The sequence below is a fragment of the Bufo gargarizans genome, chromosome 8, assembly GCF_014858855.1.
Source record: "Bufo gargarizans isolate SCDJY-AF-19 chromosome 8, ASM1485885v1, whole genome shotgun sequence".
Taxonomy (NCBI): Eukaryota; Metazoa; Chordata; class Amphibia; order Anura; family Bufonidae; genus Bufo; species Bufo gargarizans.
Genome location: NC_058087.1, coordinates 177,368,166 through 177,391,854, shown reverse-complemented (window position 1 = coordinate 177,391,854; position 23,689 = coordinate 177,368,166). Strand labels below are relative to the sequence as shown.

Here is a 23,689-nt window from a genome sequence, read left to right as displayed (position 1 = left end):
TAGGGGGTCATTTATTAAGACTGGTGTTTCATACGCTGGTCTTAATAACCTCTATAGCTGGCTGTGGATCCGCCAAAGTCATGAAGAGGTGCCGGACTCTACATAACTTTGACGTATCCAGCGCCAGTCTAAATGTACGCCAGCTTCCTAGCTGGCTTACATTTAGACCATTTTCTACGCCTGAAACAGGCGTAGAAAATGATGTATGAGACAGGCCTGCCAGGTGTATTTCTGGATAGTAAATGACCCCCAAAAGAGGAGCATTCAGCCGACCACTATCTAATGTGTATGGAAGCTTTAAGTATTGACTAGCATATGCAACTTCTTACCAGCAAGTATAATCTGGGGTTCAGTCAGAGTCTCTTTGAGCCCATCTCGTGGAATCTCCCATATCCGTATCCGTCCATCCTCCCCACCTGAAATGTGAATGAATAAAAGGTCATATTTTTGGAAGTGAAATCTAAAAGCGAGGATACTGGCAATCAAAGCTCAACCAGATCAAAAGAACCAAATTACAGTATATACAGTATCATCCTACCAGTGACCAGCCGATGAGGATTGAATGGGTCCCAAGTGAGGTCTGTGACAGGAACAGAGTTCTGGACGGTGGGCAGAGTGTCTGGGAGACGTCCGGTCTGAGACAGCTGTAAGAGACATATGATCTTTGTAGAATTATACATAGATGGTGCACACAATCCTATGATTGCAGGTTATACTCTACGGTTCTCCGTTCTCTATAGATAAACTCTATCATTACTTTCTCCTTTCCTCCCAAAATTTTCCATTTTAAGACCGTGTTTCCCAACCATGGTAAGTGCTATCATGTTTAGGGTATGTTCAGATGTTGCAGAATATTTCCACCACGGGTTTCACAGCAAGTCTGCATGCAGATGCTGGAACAGGGGCGAACTGGCAATAGACCCTACAGGGAATTTTCCCAGTGGGCCAATACCCAAATGGCCACCCGAGCCCTCCTCACTGCTGCTGGCCGGGTACATACTACTGGGGGAACTATAAGAGTCATTATTAGAGGAAGTCCGGGCAGCATGCTGATAGTAGGCCTGGCTTAGTGCTGTGGGCAACATCTCACCTCCTCAGGCCACTGCCCAACATCCATATTAGAGACAATTTGAGGAGGACAGAACGTGGCAGCTATTGATGACCACCACAGAGGGAGAAGCTTCTGGGGAATATTTTGTGCTGCCCTGTGGTATTTGGTTCTGTGGGATGGTATTCGGTGCTGCACTGTGGTATCCCTGACCCTGACAACTTGTATTAGCCCGTCTACTTGTGTTGCCCCACCTTCTGTCAATTTGGACCCACCGGCAACACTGGGGCCAGTGGCGTAGGGATCACCATAGCAACCATAGCAGTGGCTATGGGGCCCTACGCCACTGGGGGCCCGTCCGGACCCCATTAATTTATATATATATTTTTTTTTTTTATTAACACACACAGGCACTGACAGCCAGGCCCGCCCGCCCGCCCAGTGTAGTAGGCGGGGCGTGGGCGGGCGGTCCGCGGCTCGGGCCTGGCTGGGGATTAGGAAGCCAAGGAGTAGACAGGTCATGTGCTCCGCCTCCTTGTCTCAGTCTCCCGGCGGCCGGCGTCACGCGCCTGCTCCGCCTGCTTCTAAAGTGGGAGGAGCATGCGCGTGCGGCGTGACAGAGTGAGTGACGTCACGCTGCCGCCGGCTGCCTATTTTGAATGTGAAGAGTGGGAGCCTGCCTGCCCGCCCGTGCCCAGTGTGCCTAACTGCCCATGCCCAGTAGGCCAGAAGTGAACGGATTCTGATGATCTTTTCTGCACTGCCAGCAGTCTGCCACAGTAAAAAGAAAAAGTCTGGAGTGGAGAGGAGTCCTGACTGTCCCCGACTCCCCAGTAAGTTAGTGAAGTGTCAAGTGATAGATAAGGATTATTAGATAGTAGTATACATACTAGTACATACTTTGCACAAGTTTATTATTTACAACTTAAAGGGAACCTGTCACTAAAGAAATCGCTTATTAAGCTGTTAATACTATTAACAGCTTAATAAGCGATTTTTTTGGTGACAGGTTCCCTTTAAGTTGTAAATAATAAACTTGTGCAAAGTATGTACTAGTATGTAGTCCCTTATAGTGCTGCATAGTAGTTTCCTAATCCACTTTTTATTTGTTTAGCCGCATTTAGCCTCCTTGAGAAATCAATGTTTTATTCAGTCGCTGCCCCGTGCTTCAAGTCAGGTTTGAAGTCAAGGGGGCAGCGGCCTAGGTGTCTCCAATCCTGCTCTCCCCGCCTCCCGCCGCCTTTATTGACAAGCCGGATCTCAGTGCTGGGACCGCGCTCCCAGCCCGCATGCGCAGTAAAGGGCTGCTGTAGCCTGTAGCGCGATCCCGGCTCTGGCTCGTACACTCAGCCGGCTTCAGTTTCGCTACTGCGCATGCGCCCGACATCTTCTGTAACTGCGCTAGTATGTAACTGAAGCCGGCTGAGTGTACGAGCCGGGATCGCGCTACAGGCTACAGCAGCCCTTTACTGCGCATGCGGGCTGGGAGCGCGGTCCCAGCACTGAGATCCGGCTTGTCAATAAAGGCGGCGGGAGACGGGGATAGCAGGATTGGAGACGCCTAGGCCGCTGCCCCCTTGACTTCAAACCTGACTTGAAGCACGGGGCAGCGACTGAATAAAACATTGATTTCTCAAGGAGGCTAAATGCGGCTAAACGAAGAAAAAGTGCATTAGGAAACTACTCTGCAGCACTATAAGGTACTATTTACAGCTTAATAAGCGATTTTTTGGTGACAGATTCCCTTTAAGCTCACTTACATAAGGAACGCGGCGTCCGTCTTACAATAGTTGCCGGGGTCAGTCACTATCAGGGACACTGTTATGGGGGGGGGGGGCCCATAATTTTTTTTTGCTATGGGGCCCATGCATTTCTAGCTACGCCCCTGACTGGGGCCATTTTTTTTTTCCAGGGCCTCTTTAAGTTCCCAGTTTGCCCCTGTGCTGTGGATTTCACCCCTGCTACAGTGAAAGTGGTGAAATCTGCAAAATTATAGCAACAGGATGAGCATGTTGTGGCCATACCCTTACAGTATGGATGCAATAAAAATAAAAAAAATTCGATACTGAGCTCCAGATCCCTTGCACAGACATAGAACGGAGTGCACCAGAATGCATTCTGTTCCGTTTGGTTGCGTTCCCATAGCGGACAGAAAAACGCTGCAAGAAGCATTTTTCTGTCCAGCATGGGATGCGGAGCAAGGCTGAGTTGGCATGAAACACAATGTAAGTCAATAGTGCCAGATCAGTTTTCTCTGAAAAAAGAAAACGGATCCGTCCCCCATTGACTTAGGTTACTTTCACACTCGCGTTTGGTGAGGATCTGTCATGGATCTGCACAGACGGATCCGTTCAGAGAATACAACCGTCTGCATCTGTTCAGAACGGATCAGTTTGTATTATCTTTAGCATAGCCAGGACGGATCCGTCTTGAACACCATTGAAAGTCAATGGAGGACGGATCCGTTTTCTATTGTGCCAGATTGTGTCATAGAAAACGGATCCATCCCCATTGATTTACATTGTGTGTCAGAACGGATCCGTTTTGCTCAATTTCATCAGACGGACAACAAAACGCTGCAAGCAGCGTATTGGTGTCCGCCTTCAAAGCGGAATGGAGACGGAACGAAGGGAAACTGATGCATTCTGAGCGGATCCTTTTCCATTCAGAATGCATTAGGGCAAAACTGATCCGTTTTGGACCGTTTGTGAGAGCCCTGAACGGATCTCAGAAACGGAAAGCCAAAACACCAGTGTGAAAGTAGCCTTACAATAGTAATAGTGCCGGATCCGTCATGGCCATTTTAGAGATAATACAACCGGATCTGTTCATAACGAATGCAGCCGTTTGTATTATCTTAACAGAAGCATTTTTGCTGATCCCTGCCGGATCCATCAAAAACGCAGATGTGAAAGTAGCCTTAGGGTCCATTCAAACGTTCGCTGAATGGGTCCGGATCCATTCCGCAACTATGCGGAACGGGTGCGGACCCATTCATTTTCAATGGGGCTGGAAAAGACTGCGGACAGCACACATTGCGGCTCCGGAAAAAAATAGATGCAGACAAGAATAGGAATAATCTATTAAGTGCCGGCGATGTGCGGAATCAGTGTTTTGCGATCCACAAGTTGCGGACCACAAAGCACTACGGACGTCTGAATGGACCCTTATACATCTAAATAAATACATGTTTCTATTCTGGTATACAAATACTCCTCCTATTAGTTATGGGTGTGAGGATGTGCGGAATGCGGAGAGACAGATTCCCAAAAATACTCATCAATGCGGTGCTAAAGAGATTAGGAATACCTATTCCTTGAGAAGTCCTTAGATGGACTGATTTTCCCAACACACTGAACAAGTTAGAAAATTTCTCTTTCCTATAAGGAATGCCACATTAAACAACTGATCTGCCTACAGTGAAGTCACTGCAACATTATATTCTGATTAATTTCTTAATATATCTTTATCTCCTGCATATATATATAGAATTAAAGGGGTTGTCACACTTCAGCAAATGGCATTTATCATGTAGACAATAATAATATAAGACACTTACTAATGTATTGGGATTGTCCATATTGCCTCCTTTGCTGGCTTGATTGATTTTTCCATCACATTACACACTGCTTGTACACAGGGGTTCTGACCACCCTGCAATCCAGCAGCGGTGGTCGCACTTGCACACTATAGGAAAAAGCGCTGGCCTATGCACACTCCCGCAGTCTCGGCCAGTGCCTTTTCCTACACTGTGCAAGCACGGCCACCACTTCTGGATTGCTGGGTGGTCGTATCCACTGGAAACAAGCTGTGTATAATGTGATGGAAAAATAATCCAGCCAGCAAAGGAGGCAATATGGACAATCACAGTACATTAGTAAGTGCCCTGTATTCACTTTATGTTCATGATAAATGCCATTTGCTGGAATGAGACAACCCCTTTAAAATAAAATTCTGAGTGCCTTTAGTCACCACTAGGGGGAGCTCAGGACCTTACTATGTTTTAGGTTGCGCAGATCAATTCTAAAATGCAGTAAGCTCCCTCTAGTGGTGACTAAAAGGCATCCAGTATTTTCATATAACTCTAGGGCCCAGCTATGGCAAACTATTCTTAACATCTATATCATCAATATAGTCTAACAGGTCTTAAATCAAATAAATAATTTGGAACCAATCACCTTCCTCTAGAGGCAGGTGATTGGCTCCAAAGGCAGCCATATGTTTTTTTTCCTGGACCTTTGGGAGCCATTATGGTAACAGAGCCTGGGCCCACCAGAGGACCCCCTCTGGTGGGCCAGTTCGACCCTGATAATTTGTACAGAATTTTGGCCCTAGTTAACTGAATGGGTGGTCATTTACAGAATAAGATATGTAATATGAAGTCTATATTAAGATGCTTCCTCATTAATTTTATTCACCTACCTCCAACACAGCCACCTGACCCCCAGCAACAGCCAATGGGAGTGCCAGTCGCTGGTAATTGACGCAGAACCCATCGCTCTCTCCTGGTGTACTCTGGCTCACACCTTTCAGGCTAGTAATGTGATTGTCTCGGTGGAGCACAACGCCCTGGGTATGGCGGAGTCGTGAGCTGGGACCTATTAGGATCACAATCAAGTTAGAACATATGTTCGGATTACAAATACACAGATTTACTCCAAAATCACGATAAAGAAGCAGGGTCAGGGCACTTTGGCAGCCACCCAGGGGAAAAAAGTGCATTTTAAAGCCCCTTAGTTGCAATACCAGAGACAGCCTATAGACCACAGCGGTACTGTTTTTGGAAATGTCTAAGGCTACCTTTAAGCCATAAACTTGAAATAGCTGTCAGCTATTCCCCATACACATGGACTCTCGGCTCGGAGAGGATGAGAGAATAAGTCAGATCACATGGTCCAATCACATGATCCATCACCGTGGTGATGGACCATGTGATTGGACCATGTGATCTGACGTCACCACAGGTCCTTTAGCCGGCAGCTCATGATTAAAGAAGTAAGAAGAGACCGGCAGCTACGCGATCAAGAGGAGAAGGTGAGTTAACTATTTTTTAACCCTCAATTGACCACCTACTAAGCATTCTGTATTAAAGAATGCTATTATTTTCCCTTATAACCATGTTATAAGGGAAAATAATACAGTGAATAGACTGTCATCTTAGCAACCATGCGTGAAAATCGCACCGCATCCGCACTTGATTGCGGATGCTTGCGATTTTCACTCAGCCCCATTCACTTCTATGGGGCCTGCGTTGCGTGATAAACGCACAGTATAGAGCATGCTGCGATTTTCACGCAACGCATAAGTGATGCGTGAAAATCACAGCTCATGTGCACAGCCCCATAGAAATGAATGGGTCCAGATTCAGTGCGGGTGCAATGCGTTCACCTCCCGCATTGCACCCGCGCGGAAATCTCGCCCGTGTGAACTCAGACTTAGTCAGCATGGGTGATTGGATAAGGCTGTGCTAATAAACTCTGTAGTATGGCCTAATGTGTTCAGTCTCTACAAGACTCACAGCCCTGCAAACACTGGCAGGTCCACGTTCCCCTAGAGACCTGGACCACAGTCCACAGCACTGAGTAAATGGGTTCATTCTCCACTGTTTGATCATAACGACGTGCGGACAAGATCTGTTAGCAGCTCCAGAGATATCAGCACAATATCACCGAGCAGTCACACATTGCAGCTTAATTTCCACAGGTGAGTGATCGACACTTACCCAGAATACTCTGCAGGGAGCGCTGACTGGTGCTGGACACAATCCCACTAGATGGAGAGGTGGCAGAGCTGGAGGGGGAAGACAGGACGCTTCCATCCTAGGAGAAACAGGTGCATTCATGTCATGATTAAATATTAGATTAGGATAGATAGATAGATAGATATGAGATAGATATGAGATAGATAGATAGATAGATAGATATGAGATAGATATGAGATAGATATGAGATAGATATGAGATAGATATGAGATAGATATGAGATAGATATGAGATAGATATGAGATAGATATGAGATAGATATGAGATAGATATGAGATAGATATGAGATAGATATGAGATAGATATGAGATAGATATGAGATAGATATGAGATAGATATGAGATAGATATGAGATAGATAGATGGGATTCCAGCCCAACAGAAATATTCCACCTGGAATTGTGTAAGCATCTCCTCCAGGTCCATCGGAGGCACCTCTAACGGTGTCTGTCGAGGGGAGCTGGGCAGATTCCCTCTACACTTTACAATCCAGAAGAGGGCGCTATCGTTCTGGGGCCATCTACATGATAGTAGTGACCATCACCATAAAGCCTTGCTACACCAAGGGATCCCAGGCAAGGCAAAGCCCCAAAATCAACTTACTGAAACTCAGCCCGACCAGAAAATCACCCCACACCACCTCACAAAAGGAAGCCGGGATCAGGAACACCGTAAACAAGAGACAAGAGGAATACATCAGTGAATGGAGAAAGGAGGTGAGACGCTGACAGTGTACCAGAGCCTGCAGAGAGACTACAAACTGGTCCCATATCTGGAGAAACTAGGGAACCCCAGAGACCGGAAAATCCTGAGCCGCTACAGACTGAGCGCCCACAGCCTGGCCATAGAATCCGTAAGGCATCGACAGAGCTACATGCCTAGAGAAAGCAGACTGTGCCAGCAGTGCCACCTGAAGGATGAGGCCCACTTCCTGATATACTGTCCCAAATACTCAGCAGTCAGGGACATCCCCTTTAGGAGACTGTCTGATCTCTGCCCAGATTTCAGCTCCATAGAGGAGGAAGAGAAGCTGCCCATCCCGCTGGGAGACGAAGAGAACACTGTGGACATAGCAGCACAATATATCAGTGCCTGCCACAGACTGACAGGAGCCCGATACGCCACTGACTCCTATACACCGACCCCGGGTGTGTCCCCATTTCTCAACCCCCTATTTCCAACATGCTTTGGCAATACTAATGTATCATTTTAGATCTGCCAATAAAGCTTGATTGATTGATTGAGATAGACAGATAGGTAGATATGAGATAGATAGACATATAATTACTTATACTCACACTTGGGTCAGGAGAAGTGAGGCTCTGTTCTGGGTGATTGGTCACTTTCTCTTTGCCTGGGAGACATGTAGGAATGGATCTTTTCGCTGGATTTAATGAGACCTTTGCTACCTGAAAGTAATAATGACATTATTATAGTTACGGGAAGATTTGCACTGCAGCTGGTACACCTGTTATACCTGCACTTTGTAGTATATATGTTTTAGGGCTCATGCACACGATCGTAGTTTTGGTCCACCTCCAATCGGACCGGATGCGGACCCATTTATTTCAACGGGGCTGCAAAAGATGCAGACAGCACGTCTGTATGTTGTTCCGCCTCCCCGGAAAAATATAGAACGTGTCCTATTCTTTGGTATTTTGCAGACAATGATAGGACATTTCTAGAGGAGTTTGAAAAAATAAATGGTGGCATGCACACAACAAGGATCCGTGTTTTTTGCAGACTGCAAAAGGGAAACTGCTGAGTGCAGAAGGCCTAATGTACTGCTGGTGCTGTAACAACAGTTTTGCTATTATGGTTGGGAATATTATATTATCCAGTATTAGGGTCCATTCACACGTCCGCAAAATGGGTCCGCATCCATTCCGCAATTTTGCGGAACAGGTGCAGACCCATTCATTTTCAATGGGGCCGGAATGTGCTGTCCGCATCCGCATTTGCGGATCCGCACTTCCGTTCCGCCAAAAAATAGAACATGTCCTATTCTTGTCCGCAATTGCAGACAAGAAAAGGCATTTTCTATGAGAGTGCCGGCGATGTGTGGTCTGCAAAATGCGTAACGCACATTGCCGGTGTCCGTGTTTTGCGGATCCACAAAACACATACGGACGTGTGAATGGACCCTTAAGCTGCAGCTACAGCTCAACCACCGAGTCATTAGTCAGTGCAACAAAGACTGGCAGGTGGAGGATGCCGTACGGGGCAGCCATCAACAAGTGTTTCCAGCATAACCCATCATCTAAGACTGGCTGCATTACCATGATACCAATGTTATATTTCTGTATAGCCCCACCGTTATATGCTGACCCCGCTACGAGGTCTGTGGACCTCTTTAGTGAATGGGTCAGCAGAAGAAGACAAGGGGTCCATAGGCACATCCTGCTGTCACGCACCTGTTTGTTCTCTCCAGCCCACCAGCTCTGGGATGAGAGGGCCGCTGTGCCCCCCGCAGTATCTGGAAACAGGTCGCTTGAAAACTCCTGTCCTGCTTGCTGAGGGGAGACAAAAATCACAATCCATGAGGACAGGGAATGAGAGAGACCGAACATGTGTAACGGAGATCATCATCAATGGATAAAAAAGACAAGAATATCTGAAATACGTTGCTCACATGTTAAAAGGGGTTCTCCCATTACAAAGACTTATCCACAGGATAGAAGTGTCTGACTGCTGGGGCCCCTGCTGATCACTTGAACAGGGGTCCTGAGTTCTCCCGTTTGAATGGAGTGGCGGTGAAGCATGCGTGCTGTTGCTCCATTCATAGAGTTGAATAGAGTGGCAGCAAACATGTGTGACAGCCGCTCTATTCAAAGTGGAAAACACATGGCCCCTGTTTTTGTGGTTGGAAGGGCCCCCAGCAGTCTGACCCCTGCCAATCAGACACTTATCCCTTAGCCCCTTTGAAATATGTATGTTCAATAAAGCAGGGGATATAATTGGCTGATGCTAAAGGTGCCCATACATACATCTTCCTGTCAATTCCTCCATATACTTGCATGCTCGGCTCGGCTACGTGTATGTGTGTTCTCGATGGGGAGAGGGGGATAAACCTCTGGCGGTGGCTTATCCCCCATGACAAGAAAGGATCGGGCAGACTGAAATCCAACAGCCCAATTCTTCCATTGGGAGAGAGCAGGGACACCCCCATACATATAACATCATGGTGCAGGTTTGTATGACTTTTCTCTTAGGTGTACAGGCACCTAAATTACCAGAAGGATCTGACATGAATAATCCTTCTTGCTGGATCCATGTCTGCGCCAAAGGCAGTCTTCAGGGGATGGTCTGCTAGGCCATTTAAAGGGTGTGTATTACATTGGGAAAGCAAGTCTGCTTTTTTTTTTTTTACAGAATCCCTTTAAGACGGCATACACATTAGATAATCAAATTAATCTAATCCTAGGCAATGTCTTCCGTCTAGTGCAAACATCAGCAACCTTTGGCACTTCAGCTGTCGTCAAACTACAAATCCCAGCACTGCTCCTTCCATTTCTATGGGGGTTCCAAGAACAGCCGAGGAAGTGTGCATGCTGGGAGTTGTAGTTTCACCGGAACTGGAGTCCTGGAGGTTTAGTGAAATAAAGATCGGGCATGTTAGATTTTCATTTGAAATTCCTTAGGAGAGAAGCGGTGCTGCAGGTTTCTGGTACCAGCCAATCCACGTCTCCCTATGCCCAAAACATGCATTCCCAGCTGACCCAGGCATGCATTGTTCTTGGGTGATTTAGGGATGAAAGCGGTGTTGGGCTACTTTCACACTCGTGTTTGGCGCGGATCCGTCATGGATCTGCACAGACGGATCCGTTCAGATAATACAACCATCTGCATCCGTTCAGAATGGATCCGTTTGTATTATCTTTAACAAGCCAAGACGGATCAGTCTTGAACACCATTGAAAGTCAATGGAGGACGGATCCGTTTTCTATTGTGCCAGATTGTTTCATAGAAAACTGATCCGTTTGGCTCAGTTTCGTCAGACGGACACCAAAACGCTGCAGGCAGCGTTTTGGTGTCCACCTCCAAATCGGAATGGAGACAGAACGGAGGCAAAAACTGATGCATTCTGAGCGGATCCTTTTCCGTTCAGAATGCATTAGGGCAAAACTGATCCGTTTTGGACCGCTTGAGAGAGCACTGAACGGATCTCACAAACGGAAAGCCAAAACGCCAGTGTGAAAGTAGACTAAAATATATGGCCACTACTATACAAAATTATACATTGAAGAATTGATCAGTGTAACCACGACATACTGTGATTTCTACCGCAATATACTGCAACTAGCCTTCTGCATCACACAGCATGTCAGCATCAGGAATATGTGTCAGAACCCATGACAGCCAGATGTCTGATGCTTTTACACCCCACAGGTAAGTGTGCATACAGGGCAGGCAATGGATACAGCACATAACCCCCGGTACCTTGCGTGGGACCGTGTAGCTGATAGGAATGATGAATCTGTCAGTCAGCTGGAGGAGACTGAGGACCTCAGAGCCCAGGACATCAAGGCACAGCTTGGGGACCAAAGCCAGGCCGCGGGACTGCTGATCCGTGACACACTGTGACACTGCGAGAGACTAGAGTGACATATTAGAGCGCCGGAGGGTCACATAACGCTAGACCTGTAAAATATAAAGGGAACCTTTTCTTACGCTGTGCGAGAGAATGGGGTTCAGTGCCGACCTCCATACAGTACACTGTGCCTTCACCCTGCAAATGGAATTCACAGACCATTGTAACCTGCAATGTTTTCCAGTGGTAGGAATAAAGGGGTTAATAAATACGTCCACAGTATTCAGGATCTAATTTTTTTTAGGGAATAAGAGGGACCACACGAACGTCCCTCGCTCTGGAGGACCTGGCATGTCCACAGACAGCTCACTGATTTTAGTGTAAACGGCGTAATGCTTTATTCTTCCTGCGGAGGCGCTGCTGGGGACCTGAACACTTGCTACCAGGCTCCTGCGCAGATCACAGCTGATCGATTAGGGTCCCAACACCTTGTGATCAGCTAAGTCAGGTTATACTTGTGACTTAAATAAATTGACCGTAAGGGACAAGCCCTTAAAAGGGTTGTCTCACGTCAGCAAATGGCATTTATCACGTAGAGAAAGTTAATACAAGGCACTTACTAATGTATTGTGATTGTCCATATTGCCTCCTTTGCTGGCTTGATTCATTTTTCCATCACATTATACAGAGCTCATTTCCATAGTTATGACCACCCTGCAATCCAGCATCGGTGGCCGAGCTTGTACACTATAGGAAAAAGCACCTAGCCCATGAGAGCTCCCATGGGCCCGGCCACCAGAGAGGCTGGCACTTTTTGCTATAGTGTGCAAGTACGACCACCGCTGCTGGATTGCGGCGTGGTCGTAACCCATGGAAATGAGCAGTGTATAATGTGATGGAAAAATGAATCAAGCCAGCAAAGGAGGCAATATGGACAATCACAATACATTATTAAGTGCCTTGTATTATATGACAATTGTCATTTGCTAAAATGGGACAGCCCCTTTAAAAGGTTATTTCCATCTTAGACATTTATGGCGTATCTACAGGAATGAATAGAGAGGTGGCGGTGCATGTACATAGCTATGGGAATTAGCCAAGCTGGAGTTCCACTTTCTGCCTGTACCAGGCGGGGGACCCTGTTCTGGACAAGTGGGACCCTCGTCTATCTGACATACAGCATAGATATACAGATATGCCATAAATAGCTAAGATGGGAATGCCCCTTTAAAATTCTGTTCAGCCATTCTTATACTATCAGTTTCGGGGGGGGGGGGGGGGGGATGGGTGATAACCATGACTCTTGTCATTACAGCTTCCATAGGGGTTGTCACCCAGCTGAAAATGTTTATTCTTATTGAGTTCGCGTTACCGAAGCAAATCCATATATCTTTGCTGTGTTTGGAAATAATACCGCATGTAAGAACACGACAGATATCAACCGAGATCCGTAATATCATCACCACGTTCTCAGAAACACTTGCTGTCGCGGGTGAGGCAGCCATTTTTACCTGTGCAGCCAGAAGGAGGAGTCCGGTGTCTACATCATAGAGAGGGATGAGGAGTCTGTGGAAAGAAAGGAAATCTGGTTACTAGTTGTAAACCTCAGCTGTAATACCCTCCAAATCCTGCATCCGCAGCCCCCTCCCCCATTTTCTGCACAATTCTAGGAAGATGAAATATGATAGACCCCTGGAGAAGAAGAACCAGTCCCCTATCTCACCAGCAGTATGTATAGGCAGGCCTTGCAGTTACATGATTGTTCCACCAGGGGGCAGAGGAGATACATCTTGCTCATCTCTTGCTCCCCGCCAGTAATAATAATTATATATGGTTTGAATGGTTCTGGGTGTCATGTTGGCTCGTGGACACAGATTATTTTGGAAGAGGGAGTCACACACTCCCCTACACCCGGCATCCTGCAAATGCTCCTCGGCTACAACAAAACCTCTGCAGTCACGACGGACGAGCGTCTCCCAAATTTCATTTTTATTGGACAGAAAACAGGCCTCCCAAATGTTATCAGTATTACTATGAAATACGATAAAAGCTGCCAGCGGTTACGACACCGCTTCCTCGGTCCGCTCAGCCAAGAAAACGGGCTGATCACTGAGTGGGGTCTAATGGGGGAGAGGAGGGTCTGTGCTGCAAAAAAATATGGGGGGGGGGGGGGAGTGAAATTATCCATAGCAACCAAGCTGATCAAAGTGCACGGGAAAAGATGGGAATCTGGTTGCTATGGGCAACTGCACCTCTTCTCTTTGGAGCATATTCTCAAAGAAAACAATGTAATATTGAGACTATGGGCCTTTAAGTGCACCGACGGCGGGCCCAAGCCACTCTGTGCACCCTTGCTCCTCTTGTTTCCTCCCTCTCCTTCTTGATTGACAGGACCTGGGGAGATGACTATGAAGGAACCTGTCCCTGTCAATCAGGGAGAAGGAGGAGCATGGGTGCACAGAGTGGCTTCGGACCGCCCTTGGTGCACTTAACTGGTCATTTGTATATGGATTAAAGCGGAGCTACACCTACAAGATGTTATGCCTGGTGTAACAGTGAATTTCCTTCTGACAGATTCTCTTTAAGCCGCACAGGAATGCAAAGGAGAGAACCCCTGTGTCATGCTCCACCCCCTCTGGTCCTGCACTAGGCATAACACAAAGTATCAGTTTGCCAGGAGTGTTCCTCTACGGCAGGCATGCTCAACCAGCCCTCCAGCTGTTGTAAAACTACAACTCCCACTGTACCCTGCTGTATGCTGTACGGGCATCTTGGGAGTTGTAGTTTTGCAACAGCTGGGGGGCCGCAGGTTGAGCATGCCTACACTACGGGGATGTTCACCTTTAGTGAATACATATTACAGTGACCACCACCGGCGGTCGTAATCATACTTACCAGATCCCCTCCGCTGAATTCCGGCACTCTGCAGGTCCCAGGTCAACATCCAGTTTGACTGGCTGCAGAGGTCACGTGACCCAGTCACATGACACATAGGTGACACGTCACTGCTGTGGCCAATCACTGGCTGCAGTGGTCACATCAAACCAGGGATCAGGCACGTAAGATTACCACCGCGGGTTCGGCCATGCTGTGGGGACTTTGGAAAAGGTCACTAAAGGTGAACAACCCATTTAAAAGTTCCCCCCTACAAAAAAAGAAAACGCTGCTAAAATAACCCAAAAACACAGCCCGAGAGCTAGTTCACAAGACAAATTTTGAAAACACTGCTTTTTTTCAGCATGGAAAAGTTCTGCCTCCTAGTGAAAAGAATAGGAGGTTTTTAGAGTTATGAAAAACGCGTGAAAAAAAGCACCCAAAAAAAAACCCTCATATGAACTAGCCCCAAGCCTTATATCACTTTGCACCTGTTGGACTACGCCAGAGGCTGCGATTGTAGCCGCAGTGTTTGCAAGTATAAGGGAGAATTCGCACACGGCAGATTTCTTGCAGAAATTTACGCCACTGCTTGTGGAAATCCTTGTGCGTACGGCAAAAATACTCCCATTTAGACGAATGAAACTGATTTTCAGTCGCAACAAATCTGCCGCGTGTGAATGCTCCCATGAAAGCGTCAGGACTTAGTGGGAACTGGATTTTAATTGAGCGTTATTACAGTCGTGGAGCGAGGTCAGGGAGTCTGGAGGGGATGGGGGACAGGGAGCTCTGTTGGGGGGTCACACAGAGGGGATCCTATGATTTCCTCCTGCAGCAGTGAAGAGGTTAACCCTTCCTGACGGTTTCCTGGTGGGCCTCTTCTCCATCCTAGCATCACCCCGCTCAGCCCCCCGTCCTCTACCTCTGCTCTAATCATAACCCTCCTTCTCCTTTCTTCTCCCCCCCCCCAGGGCTGGGAAATCTTCCCTTAAAAAAAAAATTTTAAAACCCCAGGCCCGTGGGAAGTCAGTCCTACCACTCACCCACGTTACGTAGGCTCGCCAGCGACTGAAATGATTAAAAGTCCTCCCCATCAGGAAATCCCTTAACACTTTAAATCAGTTTCTCTCAGAGAGACGAGCAATAAAAAATAAATTCTGAACGAAATTCTCAAGTGCTGACGTGCGTCCATTTATCCCGAAGAAAAAGCCAAAAAAGAACTGTAAATGCGGAATTGCGCGGTCCGATAAACAAATACCATGTAAAGGAAACAAACAAGGCCGGTCAGACAGAAGTGGTGTGGGCCAGTCGCCATGGAGAAGTGGTCAGCGGATTTCTGAGGCCTAGCGGCTGTCAAGTGGCGTTTATGTTTACATTTGCGTTAATGCGAATGTGTACGGAAAAAAAAAAAACGGGGGACGCCGGCTAATTAGGCTAGTGTTTGTGAATGAGAAGTTCTAGCCAGGCGGTCGGCCATTTTTTTTTTTAAATGACCCCCTTTTAGAAGAAATTCTCTCACACATCTTTGCTTTCTCTCCTGTCAAACATTCGTGAGGAGATTTATCTCTGGAAATATCTCATGTATGGCGGGGGGCGTGAGAGAGAGGAGGGAAAGGAACAAGGACGTGGATGGCTGAGGGAATAACGTAGGGGAAAACACGTGAGAGGGATGAAAACAAACCGTGAGAAGAGGAGACTGACATAAATAATACAATACAGAGGAGAAAAAAAAAAACAAGATGGCGGCCTCCTTGATTCCTCAGCTTTTTTATGCACAGGCAGCCCCTGAGTATTTGCAGTGCTATTAACCATAAAGGGGATGTGTCACAAAACATAGTCTACATTTTTCAAACCAGCATCTGGATCTGAATATTTTTGTAATTGGATGAAATCAAAAATTTAGTATAGCCAGTGAGTTATTCAATAAAATGTATCTGTATAGCACCACCTGCTGTTTGTTCTTTACCTCATCTTCTGTCCACTCACTGAGGCACATGCTTAGTTTAATAAATCCTTAACTTTCACCAGCCATATGTTCTGTTAGAAGCTGTGGCGGTTACAGGGAGAGAGCTGCTGCAGAAAGGACACGCTCGCTGAGCTGCCTGGGGCTAAAGATAATCTAGCAGAGCAATTGGAGCAATCAATGGGGAGATCTCTGGATCCATGTGAGGTACAGGGCTGGTTCTAGCTTTGTTAGGCCTCATGCACATGACCGTTGTTCTGGTTCGCATCCGAGCCGCAGTTTTGCTGTCCACATCCGTTGCTCCATTACGTAGCCCCGCAAAAAAAATATAACATGTCCTATTCTTGTTCGTTTTGCGGACAAGAATAGGCATTTCTACAATGGGCTGCCTGTTCCGTAAATTGCGGAAGGCATCCGGGCGGCTTCCGTGTTTTGCGGATCCGCATTTTGCGGACCACAAAAAACAAAAGGACGTGTGCATGAGGCCTTAGAAAGATATTGTCATGTACTACATGATGTCTGATTTTAAATTTTTTCATTAATCATGGCATAACACCTTCTAAGGGGTTGTGCAAGATATTAATATTGATGGCCTATCCTCGGTAAAGGTAAATCAATATTTGATCAGTGGGGGTCCGATTCACAGAATCCCTGTGACTCAACCAGGTCAGTGACATCATGCTCATCAGTCACATGGCCAAGGTCAAGTGAATGGACCTGGGCTGCAATATCAAGCACAGCCGCTATACAATGTACAAGGCCGTGGCACCCACCGGACCACCACAGCGGATCGGCAGGGGTCCTCTATCAGATACTGATAACCTATTCTGAGGATGAACTTTTCATATCAAAATGTGAGACAGCTCCTTTAAGTGTATATGTCCCCCATTAATTCCATTACTATTGTATCGCCATACAGCGTCTGGGTCTGTTTGGCGTTGTTTGGATCTGATGTACAGGTACCACCCGCAACGAATGGAAGCCATGACGCAAACAAGATCATAGGTGTGGTGTATTTTTCCATTGCCAAAATCTGCGTCAGAAAGCTAAGGCTGACTCATGGATTTCTGCCGCAGATTTCTCAGCTGTACAAGGCACAGATCCACCCGCGGATTTAGGCCCATTCAATGGCGCTAAACTGCGTGCTTGCGGAAACTACGGCAAAGAACGGACATGTCTCTGCCTACAGAAATATCCATGTTGTAGTCCCTAAAGGGAGGCAGACTGGGAGCGATTTTCAGGCAAGGAATCCGTGGTGAATTCACTGATGAAGCTGCATTCTTATGAACATCAACGAAATAGGTAAAAAAAACATGGCTGCTTTCTTCCAAAAAAAGCACCACACCCAGTCCATGGTTTGTGTCTGGTATCGCAGATCGTCTTCTTTGAAGCTGCAATACCACACACAACCAGTAGAAAGGGGAGGCGCTGTTTTTAGAAGACCTTTCAAATACTGTGGTATTTCCTGAAAAACATATCGGCAGCCATGACAGTGTAAGACAGATCCCAGTGAATCATAATGGGGGTCTTCCACACTTTATCTTCCTTTGATGACAAGAATACTGTAACATGCCGCCCTATTCTTGCACTCACATGTGATAGAACTGCCAACAGAACAATGTGAACACGCCCTTATCCCCAGCTCAATATTTTAACAATTCTATCGCTTCACATATTTGTAAAAACGCTATTGAGACGCCATTTTAGATTTTCTACGGACATTATTTTTGCTGATGGTCCAGACATGACACCTCTGTGTCGTGTCTGGAGCGTAGGCCTCTCATCCTACACGCTGGGACATGTACACAGAGTATAAACAGCCAGTGCACAGAGAGGAGCACTTGCTCATAACAACCAATCCAATCGCAGCTTTCATTTTTCTGAGACACCTTACAGTATGTTAGGAGCGATCTGATTGGTTGCCATGGGCAACTACCCTTCTCTTTGCCTTCAGTTGAGGCCTGTGTAGAAATATCTGTTTAGTACATTAGTCCTCTGTGTAGGATGAGAGTCCACGCTCCAGACATGTCACACGAGCCTCTGTATAAATTCCAGGCCTGACCATCAGCAAACATCTTTAATAGCATATTGCTTTATGGCTGTAGGGCTCCCATATGTCTCAGTTTCCCTTTTTCCCTTAAAATCTCAGACATAAAATAGTCATTTCCCCATAATCCTAACGCCTCACATGGTGCAGGATCTAACAGGTTGTTGTGATTTATTGTACTGAGGCCTGAAGAGCGGTGGAAGAAGATTTACTTCTTATAATAAAAAATCATCAGTGATGCCCATAAAGCGGGTGACTATTTTAAAGCTGTAAAAATAAAAATAAAAGTCGCAGGAAAGTCGCGTGTTGTGTGCAATTCGCACTGTGGTCTAAAGATGCAACTAAAAATCGGGCAGTGCTGGATGCTTTGCGACCGTTGCATCGCTGACAATCATTAGATGCCATTTTACAATGCGACGACATCATCTTCGTGCTAGTGTAGCCCCAGCCATAGGGCTCATGCATACCACCGTGTTTTTTGTCCACATCTGATCTGTATTTTTTGCAGGTCGGATATGGACCCATTCACTTCAACGGGGCCACAAAAGATGCAGACAACACACCGCGTGCTGTCCGCATCCGTATGTCCATTCCGTGGCCCCGCAAAAAAAAAAAAGAGCATGTCCTATTCTTGTGGAAAAGGATAGGACAGTTCTATAGAGGGCAGGGAGTTCAGTTCTGCAAAATGCGGAACGCACACGGGTAGTATCTGTGTTTTAAGGACAGGATAGGCAATAACTATTAGATCGGTGTTGGACTTACCCCGGGGACCCCCACCGTTCACAAGGACAGGGACCCCCTGCAGCCCCCCTGAAATGAATGGAGCGGCCGTTCGGGCATGCGTGCTGCTGCTCCATTAATTTCTATGGGAACTTCGGAGATATTGGAACACTGTACTCTGTTATCTCCAGAATTCCCATAGAAATGAAAGGAGCACCAATGCATATGTGCAATCGGCCGCTTTGTTCATTTCAGGGGGGCTGCAGGGGGTACGGGACCCCAGTTCTCATGATCGGTGGGGGTCCCAGCAATAGAACTCCCACCGATTAATAGTTATCTCCTATGCTGGAATACCCCTTTAAGCCCCACTCCCAGGAATGCCCCAAACCCACCAGGACCACCCACTTATGGGTGTAGAATCCATAAACCGGCCCAGGACAGCAAAAATTTGCCCGGGCTGTCTCAGAAAATTCTGAAAATTAAAGGGGTTGTGCAGGCAGTATACATTGATGACCTATCGTCAGGTCCATCAGTTGTTTGAACAGGAGGCGGAGCTCCACCCGAAGCTACATCCTCTTCATTACACTGCCCATCGTCTCAGTGCTTGTAATTGCTGCAAGGGAGACGACGTGCAGTGTAATGAAGAGGAAGCAGCGCTCATCTTACATCCTCCAAAATTGGCCCCTGTTCTGAGTGCTCCTCCGAAGTCATGTGACCTTGGATGCACTGTTGTGACCAGCAGTGATTTCATCAGGGCTACTGGTCACATGTCCATGCACAGAGTCAAGAATATCGCTTGCTCTGTTCTCAATAGAGACAGCACAGAACAAGGAAGTGAGAGGAAGGCGGAGCCTGACACTGGCACAGAACAGCGCAGTGCATGCTGGGAAATGTAGTTTTTGGATGAAACTAAATCTACTGACATACCCACAAATTCAGAGCTGAAAATTGCAATGAAAACTAAATTTTACATAAAAAATGGATAATCTCCTCATACTGTAGAAATTGGAAAACCTCTTTAAAAGAAATCCTAACTGCCTGGAGCCACCACTAGAGGGAGTAAAAGGGGCTTACTGCAAACTGCTTATACATGGAACTCAATAATAACACAGTGTGCAGTGAGCTCATGAGCTCCCTCTAGTGGTCGCTGCAGGCAGCCAGAATTTTATCCTTTAACTGAACATACATGAGATTTGGAGCTCCCTATCTGAAGAATGGAGTGTCAACCGCTATAACGATATAGGAAGAAATTAATCTGCACAGAATATTGGACAAAAATACTGCATGACGTTTAAAGGGAGACGTCCACTTTAAGACATAATACAACTTTTTACTATTTTTTGATGTCCTGACAAGAGCTGGGATCTTCTGATATTAGACACCCCCACCTATAAGTAAAGGCAGGGCTTCGGTATACCTTTAATACGCCTTTGTGTGTAGGACACAAATACGTTTTTACTTATTAACTTGTTTTCTTGACTTTCCCAGCAAAAGACACGGCAATGGGTATAGAAATCTGCACTCCAGTGACTCTGAATACATGACCAAATGTTAGGATCTTTTATCTGTAGATGTCAGATAATTCATTGCTTCTTTTGTGATGAGCAATGGTCCCCCCACCCCACCTACACACACCTGTTATATGTGTCAGCGCACTGACATACACGTGTTACACCTGCTGTCCCCGACACACAGAACAGGTCTTGCCGGTCCAGAAATGTCACTTAGATACTTGGCAAGAATCGGCATGCACCTGACGAAATACATTTAATTTCTGCTGGAGGAGAACAATGTGTGCTGTAATTAGGATGCAGACGTTCAGGGGCTGACCTATACCTCAGACGAGATTCTTGAATCGAGTTTAGGGCTCATGCACACGACCGTTGGATGTTTTGCGGTCCACAAATTGCGGATCTGCAAGACATTTCGCGGACGGAAAAGCCGTCTCCTAATACAACTATCTTATCCTTGTCTGTAATGCGGACAATTAGGCCTCATGCACACGACCGTTGTGTGCACCCGTGGCCGTTGTGCCGTTTTCCGTTTTTTTCTGCGGCTCCATTGACTTTCAATGGGGCCGTAGAAAACTCGGCTTGTGCACCGTTTTTACACCGCGCCCGTGACCCGTGTTTCGAGGCCGTGAAAAAAATATAACCTGTCCTATTTTTTTCACGGCCAACGGTTCACGGGCCCATTCAAGTCAATGGGTCCGTGAAAATCACGGATGCACACAAGATTGTCATCCGTGTCCGTGATCCGTGTCCGTGATCCGTGTCCGTTTTTTCCTATCATTTCAATGGCAAACTTGACTTAGATTTTTTTTTCATCTTTCATGTCCGTGGATCCTCCAAAAATCACGGCAGACCCACGGAAGAAAAAACGGGCACGGATCACGGTACAACGGAACCACGTTTTGCGGGACGTTAAAAAATACGTTCGTGTGCATGAGGCCTTATAGGACATGTTCTATTTTTGTGGACACGGAATGCACACAGAGTCGTTTCTGTTTTTTTACATCCTCTCTGAAGTGAATGGTTCCGCATACGGGCCTAAACCCCCCCCCAAAAAAAAACGGAACGGACAGGGAAAAGAAATGCGTTTGTATGCATGAGCCCTTTTATTGTCTTTCCTCTGATTTCATCTGTCCCACTATAAACATACTGGGGGTCATTAACAAAGTGGGCCACACCAATTTTAGGTTAAAAAATTTTATTTTATTTTTTTTTAACACCCGTACGACAATATTTTGTTGCACAGACGTTTTTGCACTGGACCATCGGGGGCCCGACAAATTTACTTACTTTTACAACTGAAAAAGGCGTAAAAGTGGACTAAAAGCTACCTTAGTCGGGGGGCTGGAGTAGGTTTTACTCCAGGCACACATACTGCGGGCGGTGCTCCAAATCTATGACAGGTCCTGTGCCTAGTCATAAATTAGGCGCTTTCTACGCCAGCGCAGGGGGGTAAACAAAGGCCGACATAAAATGTAAATGACAGGCTCTGTACAGCACTGTGGAATATGTTGATGCCATAGAACTGGAAATCTCGGCCAGACAGTGACTGGACATGGTACATGATGGTTGCTGCTGTCCACAATGTGGTCCTCCCTCCTCTTATAGGAGCACCTCTAGCGTCCGGTAGCTGCCACGAGCCCTACCATAAAAGTCGTTTTCCCAAGTCGATGTAGACGACACAGATAATACCGGTCACTTGATGAGATGACAACTCCACACACCAGAGGTGTCAGCATCCTGACACTCCACATTCAGGACTTACAGGCAGCGGAGCGGCCTCTCCCTGTGGCTCACCCACTTTTATTGGCTTAAACATAATAAACCTGTGAGATGTAACTGAGGAACTGCTGCAGTAAAGCTTTGCTTGTGGCCTCCGCCCGTCCTCCAAACTCGTAGACTAATTCCTCAACCAACCAGTCCTGGAAGCCTCATCGCCATCATTATCCTGGTATTACTGCGCACGCTGCAAGTCTACTTTCACACTCGCGTTTTGTGCGGATCCTTTATGGACGGACCCGTTCAGATAATACAGCCATCTGCATCCGTTCAGAACGGATCCGTTTTGTATGATCCGTAACATAGCCAAGACGGATCCGTCTTGAACACCACTGAAAGTCAATGGAGGACGGATCCGTTTTCTTTTGTGCCAGATTGTGTCAGTGAAAACGGATCCGTCCCCATTAACTTACATTGTGTTTGGCTCATTGTGTTTGGCTCAGTTTCATCAGATGGACACTAAAACGCTGCAAGCAGAGTTTTGGTGTCCGTCTCCAAAGCGGAATGGAGACTGATCGGAGGCAAACTGATGCATTCTGAGCAGATCTAATGCATTCAGAATGTATTAGATGCAAACTAATCCGTTTTGGACCGCGTGTGAGAGCCCTGAACGGATCTCACAAACGGAAAGCCAAAACGCCAGTGTGAAAGTAGACTTTTTTATTTTTTTTTATTTTTTAGTTTCAAAAGCTTTATTGAATAAGTAAGATCTGTTACATATAAATCTGGTCTTTAGGAAAGGAGGAGCAAGCTCCCAATGTACATACATTGTCTGGGTAACAGTAGCAGGTATAGAACAGTCAATACATAACAACACTAAAGGATGTACGTTAACAGTGTAAATGTTGAATAACCTTTAAGTATTTCTTATCCGTATTCCTAGAGTAAAAGGACATAAATCAAAGATATTGTCTGAGGCGAGTTGTGAAACTAGACTTAATCAGTTCTCGGTTTGTCGTGAATTAACCGCACCATGTGAATCGACCCCGATACTAACAACGTGGACAATCAGGTCCTCATAACAGTACCTTACTATAGCGTATATGAATCCTACATAACATGATGACATCACACACCTCCACTCATGATGTCATTATCTACAACTATAGCTGATATCACATGATGACATCACACGCCTCCACTCATGATGTCATCATCTACAACTATAGCTGATATCACATGATGACATCACACGCCTCCACTCATGATGTCATCATCTACAACAACAGCTGATGCAGATCTTGCAGTCTGTATAGACCAGAAGACGTACTCTGAGCTGGTAAGAAAACTTCTTACCCAATCTTTTCTACAGCAGCCGGATGGAAAAATATAGCACCTCGATGGCTGCAGGAGTTTCCAGGCTGCCGAAGCCAAAGGTGGAGACACTGACCTAATCGTCTAAATTAGTGAACTTTGTATCAATTAGAACAGGAGCATAATCCAACGAGGAGGTGAG

The 23,689-nt window shown here is 46.4% G+C and overlaps 1 protein-coding gene across 1 annotated transcript in view; it reads right to left on the bottom strand.

Annotated features, from left to right (window-relative positions):
• Positions 1-23,689, bottom strand: part of LOC122945878 (coronin-7-like) — a 121,026-nt gene that overhangs the window by 15,379 nt on the left and 81,958 nt on the right. Inside the window, exons 10-18 of the mRNA XM_044305152.1 lie at positions 12,851-12,905; positions 11,480-11,537; positions 11,249-11,394; positions 9,223-9,321; positions 8,107-8,217; positions 6,771-6,867; positions 5,471-5,646; positions 539-644; positions 330-416 (exon numbers count right to left, since the gene is read on the bottom strand). Coding sequence (XP_044161087.1) covers positions 330-416; positions 539-644; positions 5,471-5,646; positions 6,771-6,867; positions 8,107-8,217; positions 9,223-9,321; positions 11,249-11,394; positions 11,480-11,537; positions 12,851-12,905 — 935 coding nt within the window. The remainder of the gene's footprint in view (positions 1-329; positions 417-538; positions 645-5,470; positions 5,647-6,770; positions 6,868-8,106; positions 8,218-9,222; positions 9,322-11,248; positions 11,395-11,479; positions 11,538-12,850; positions 12,906-23,689) is intronic.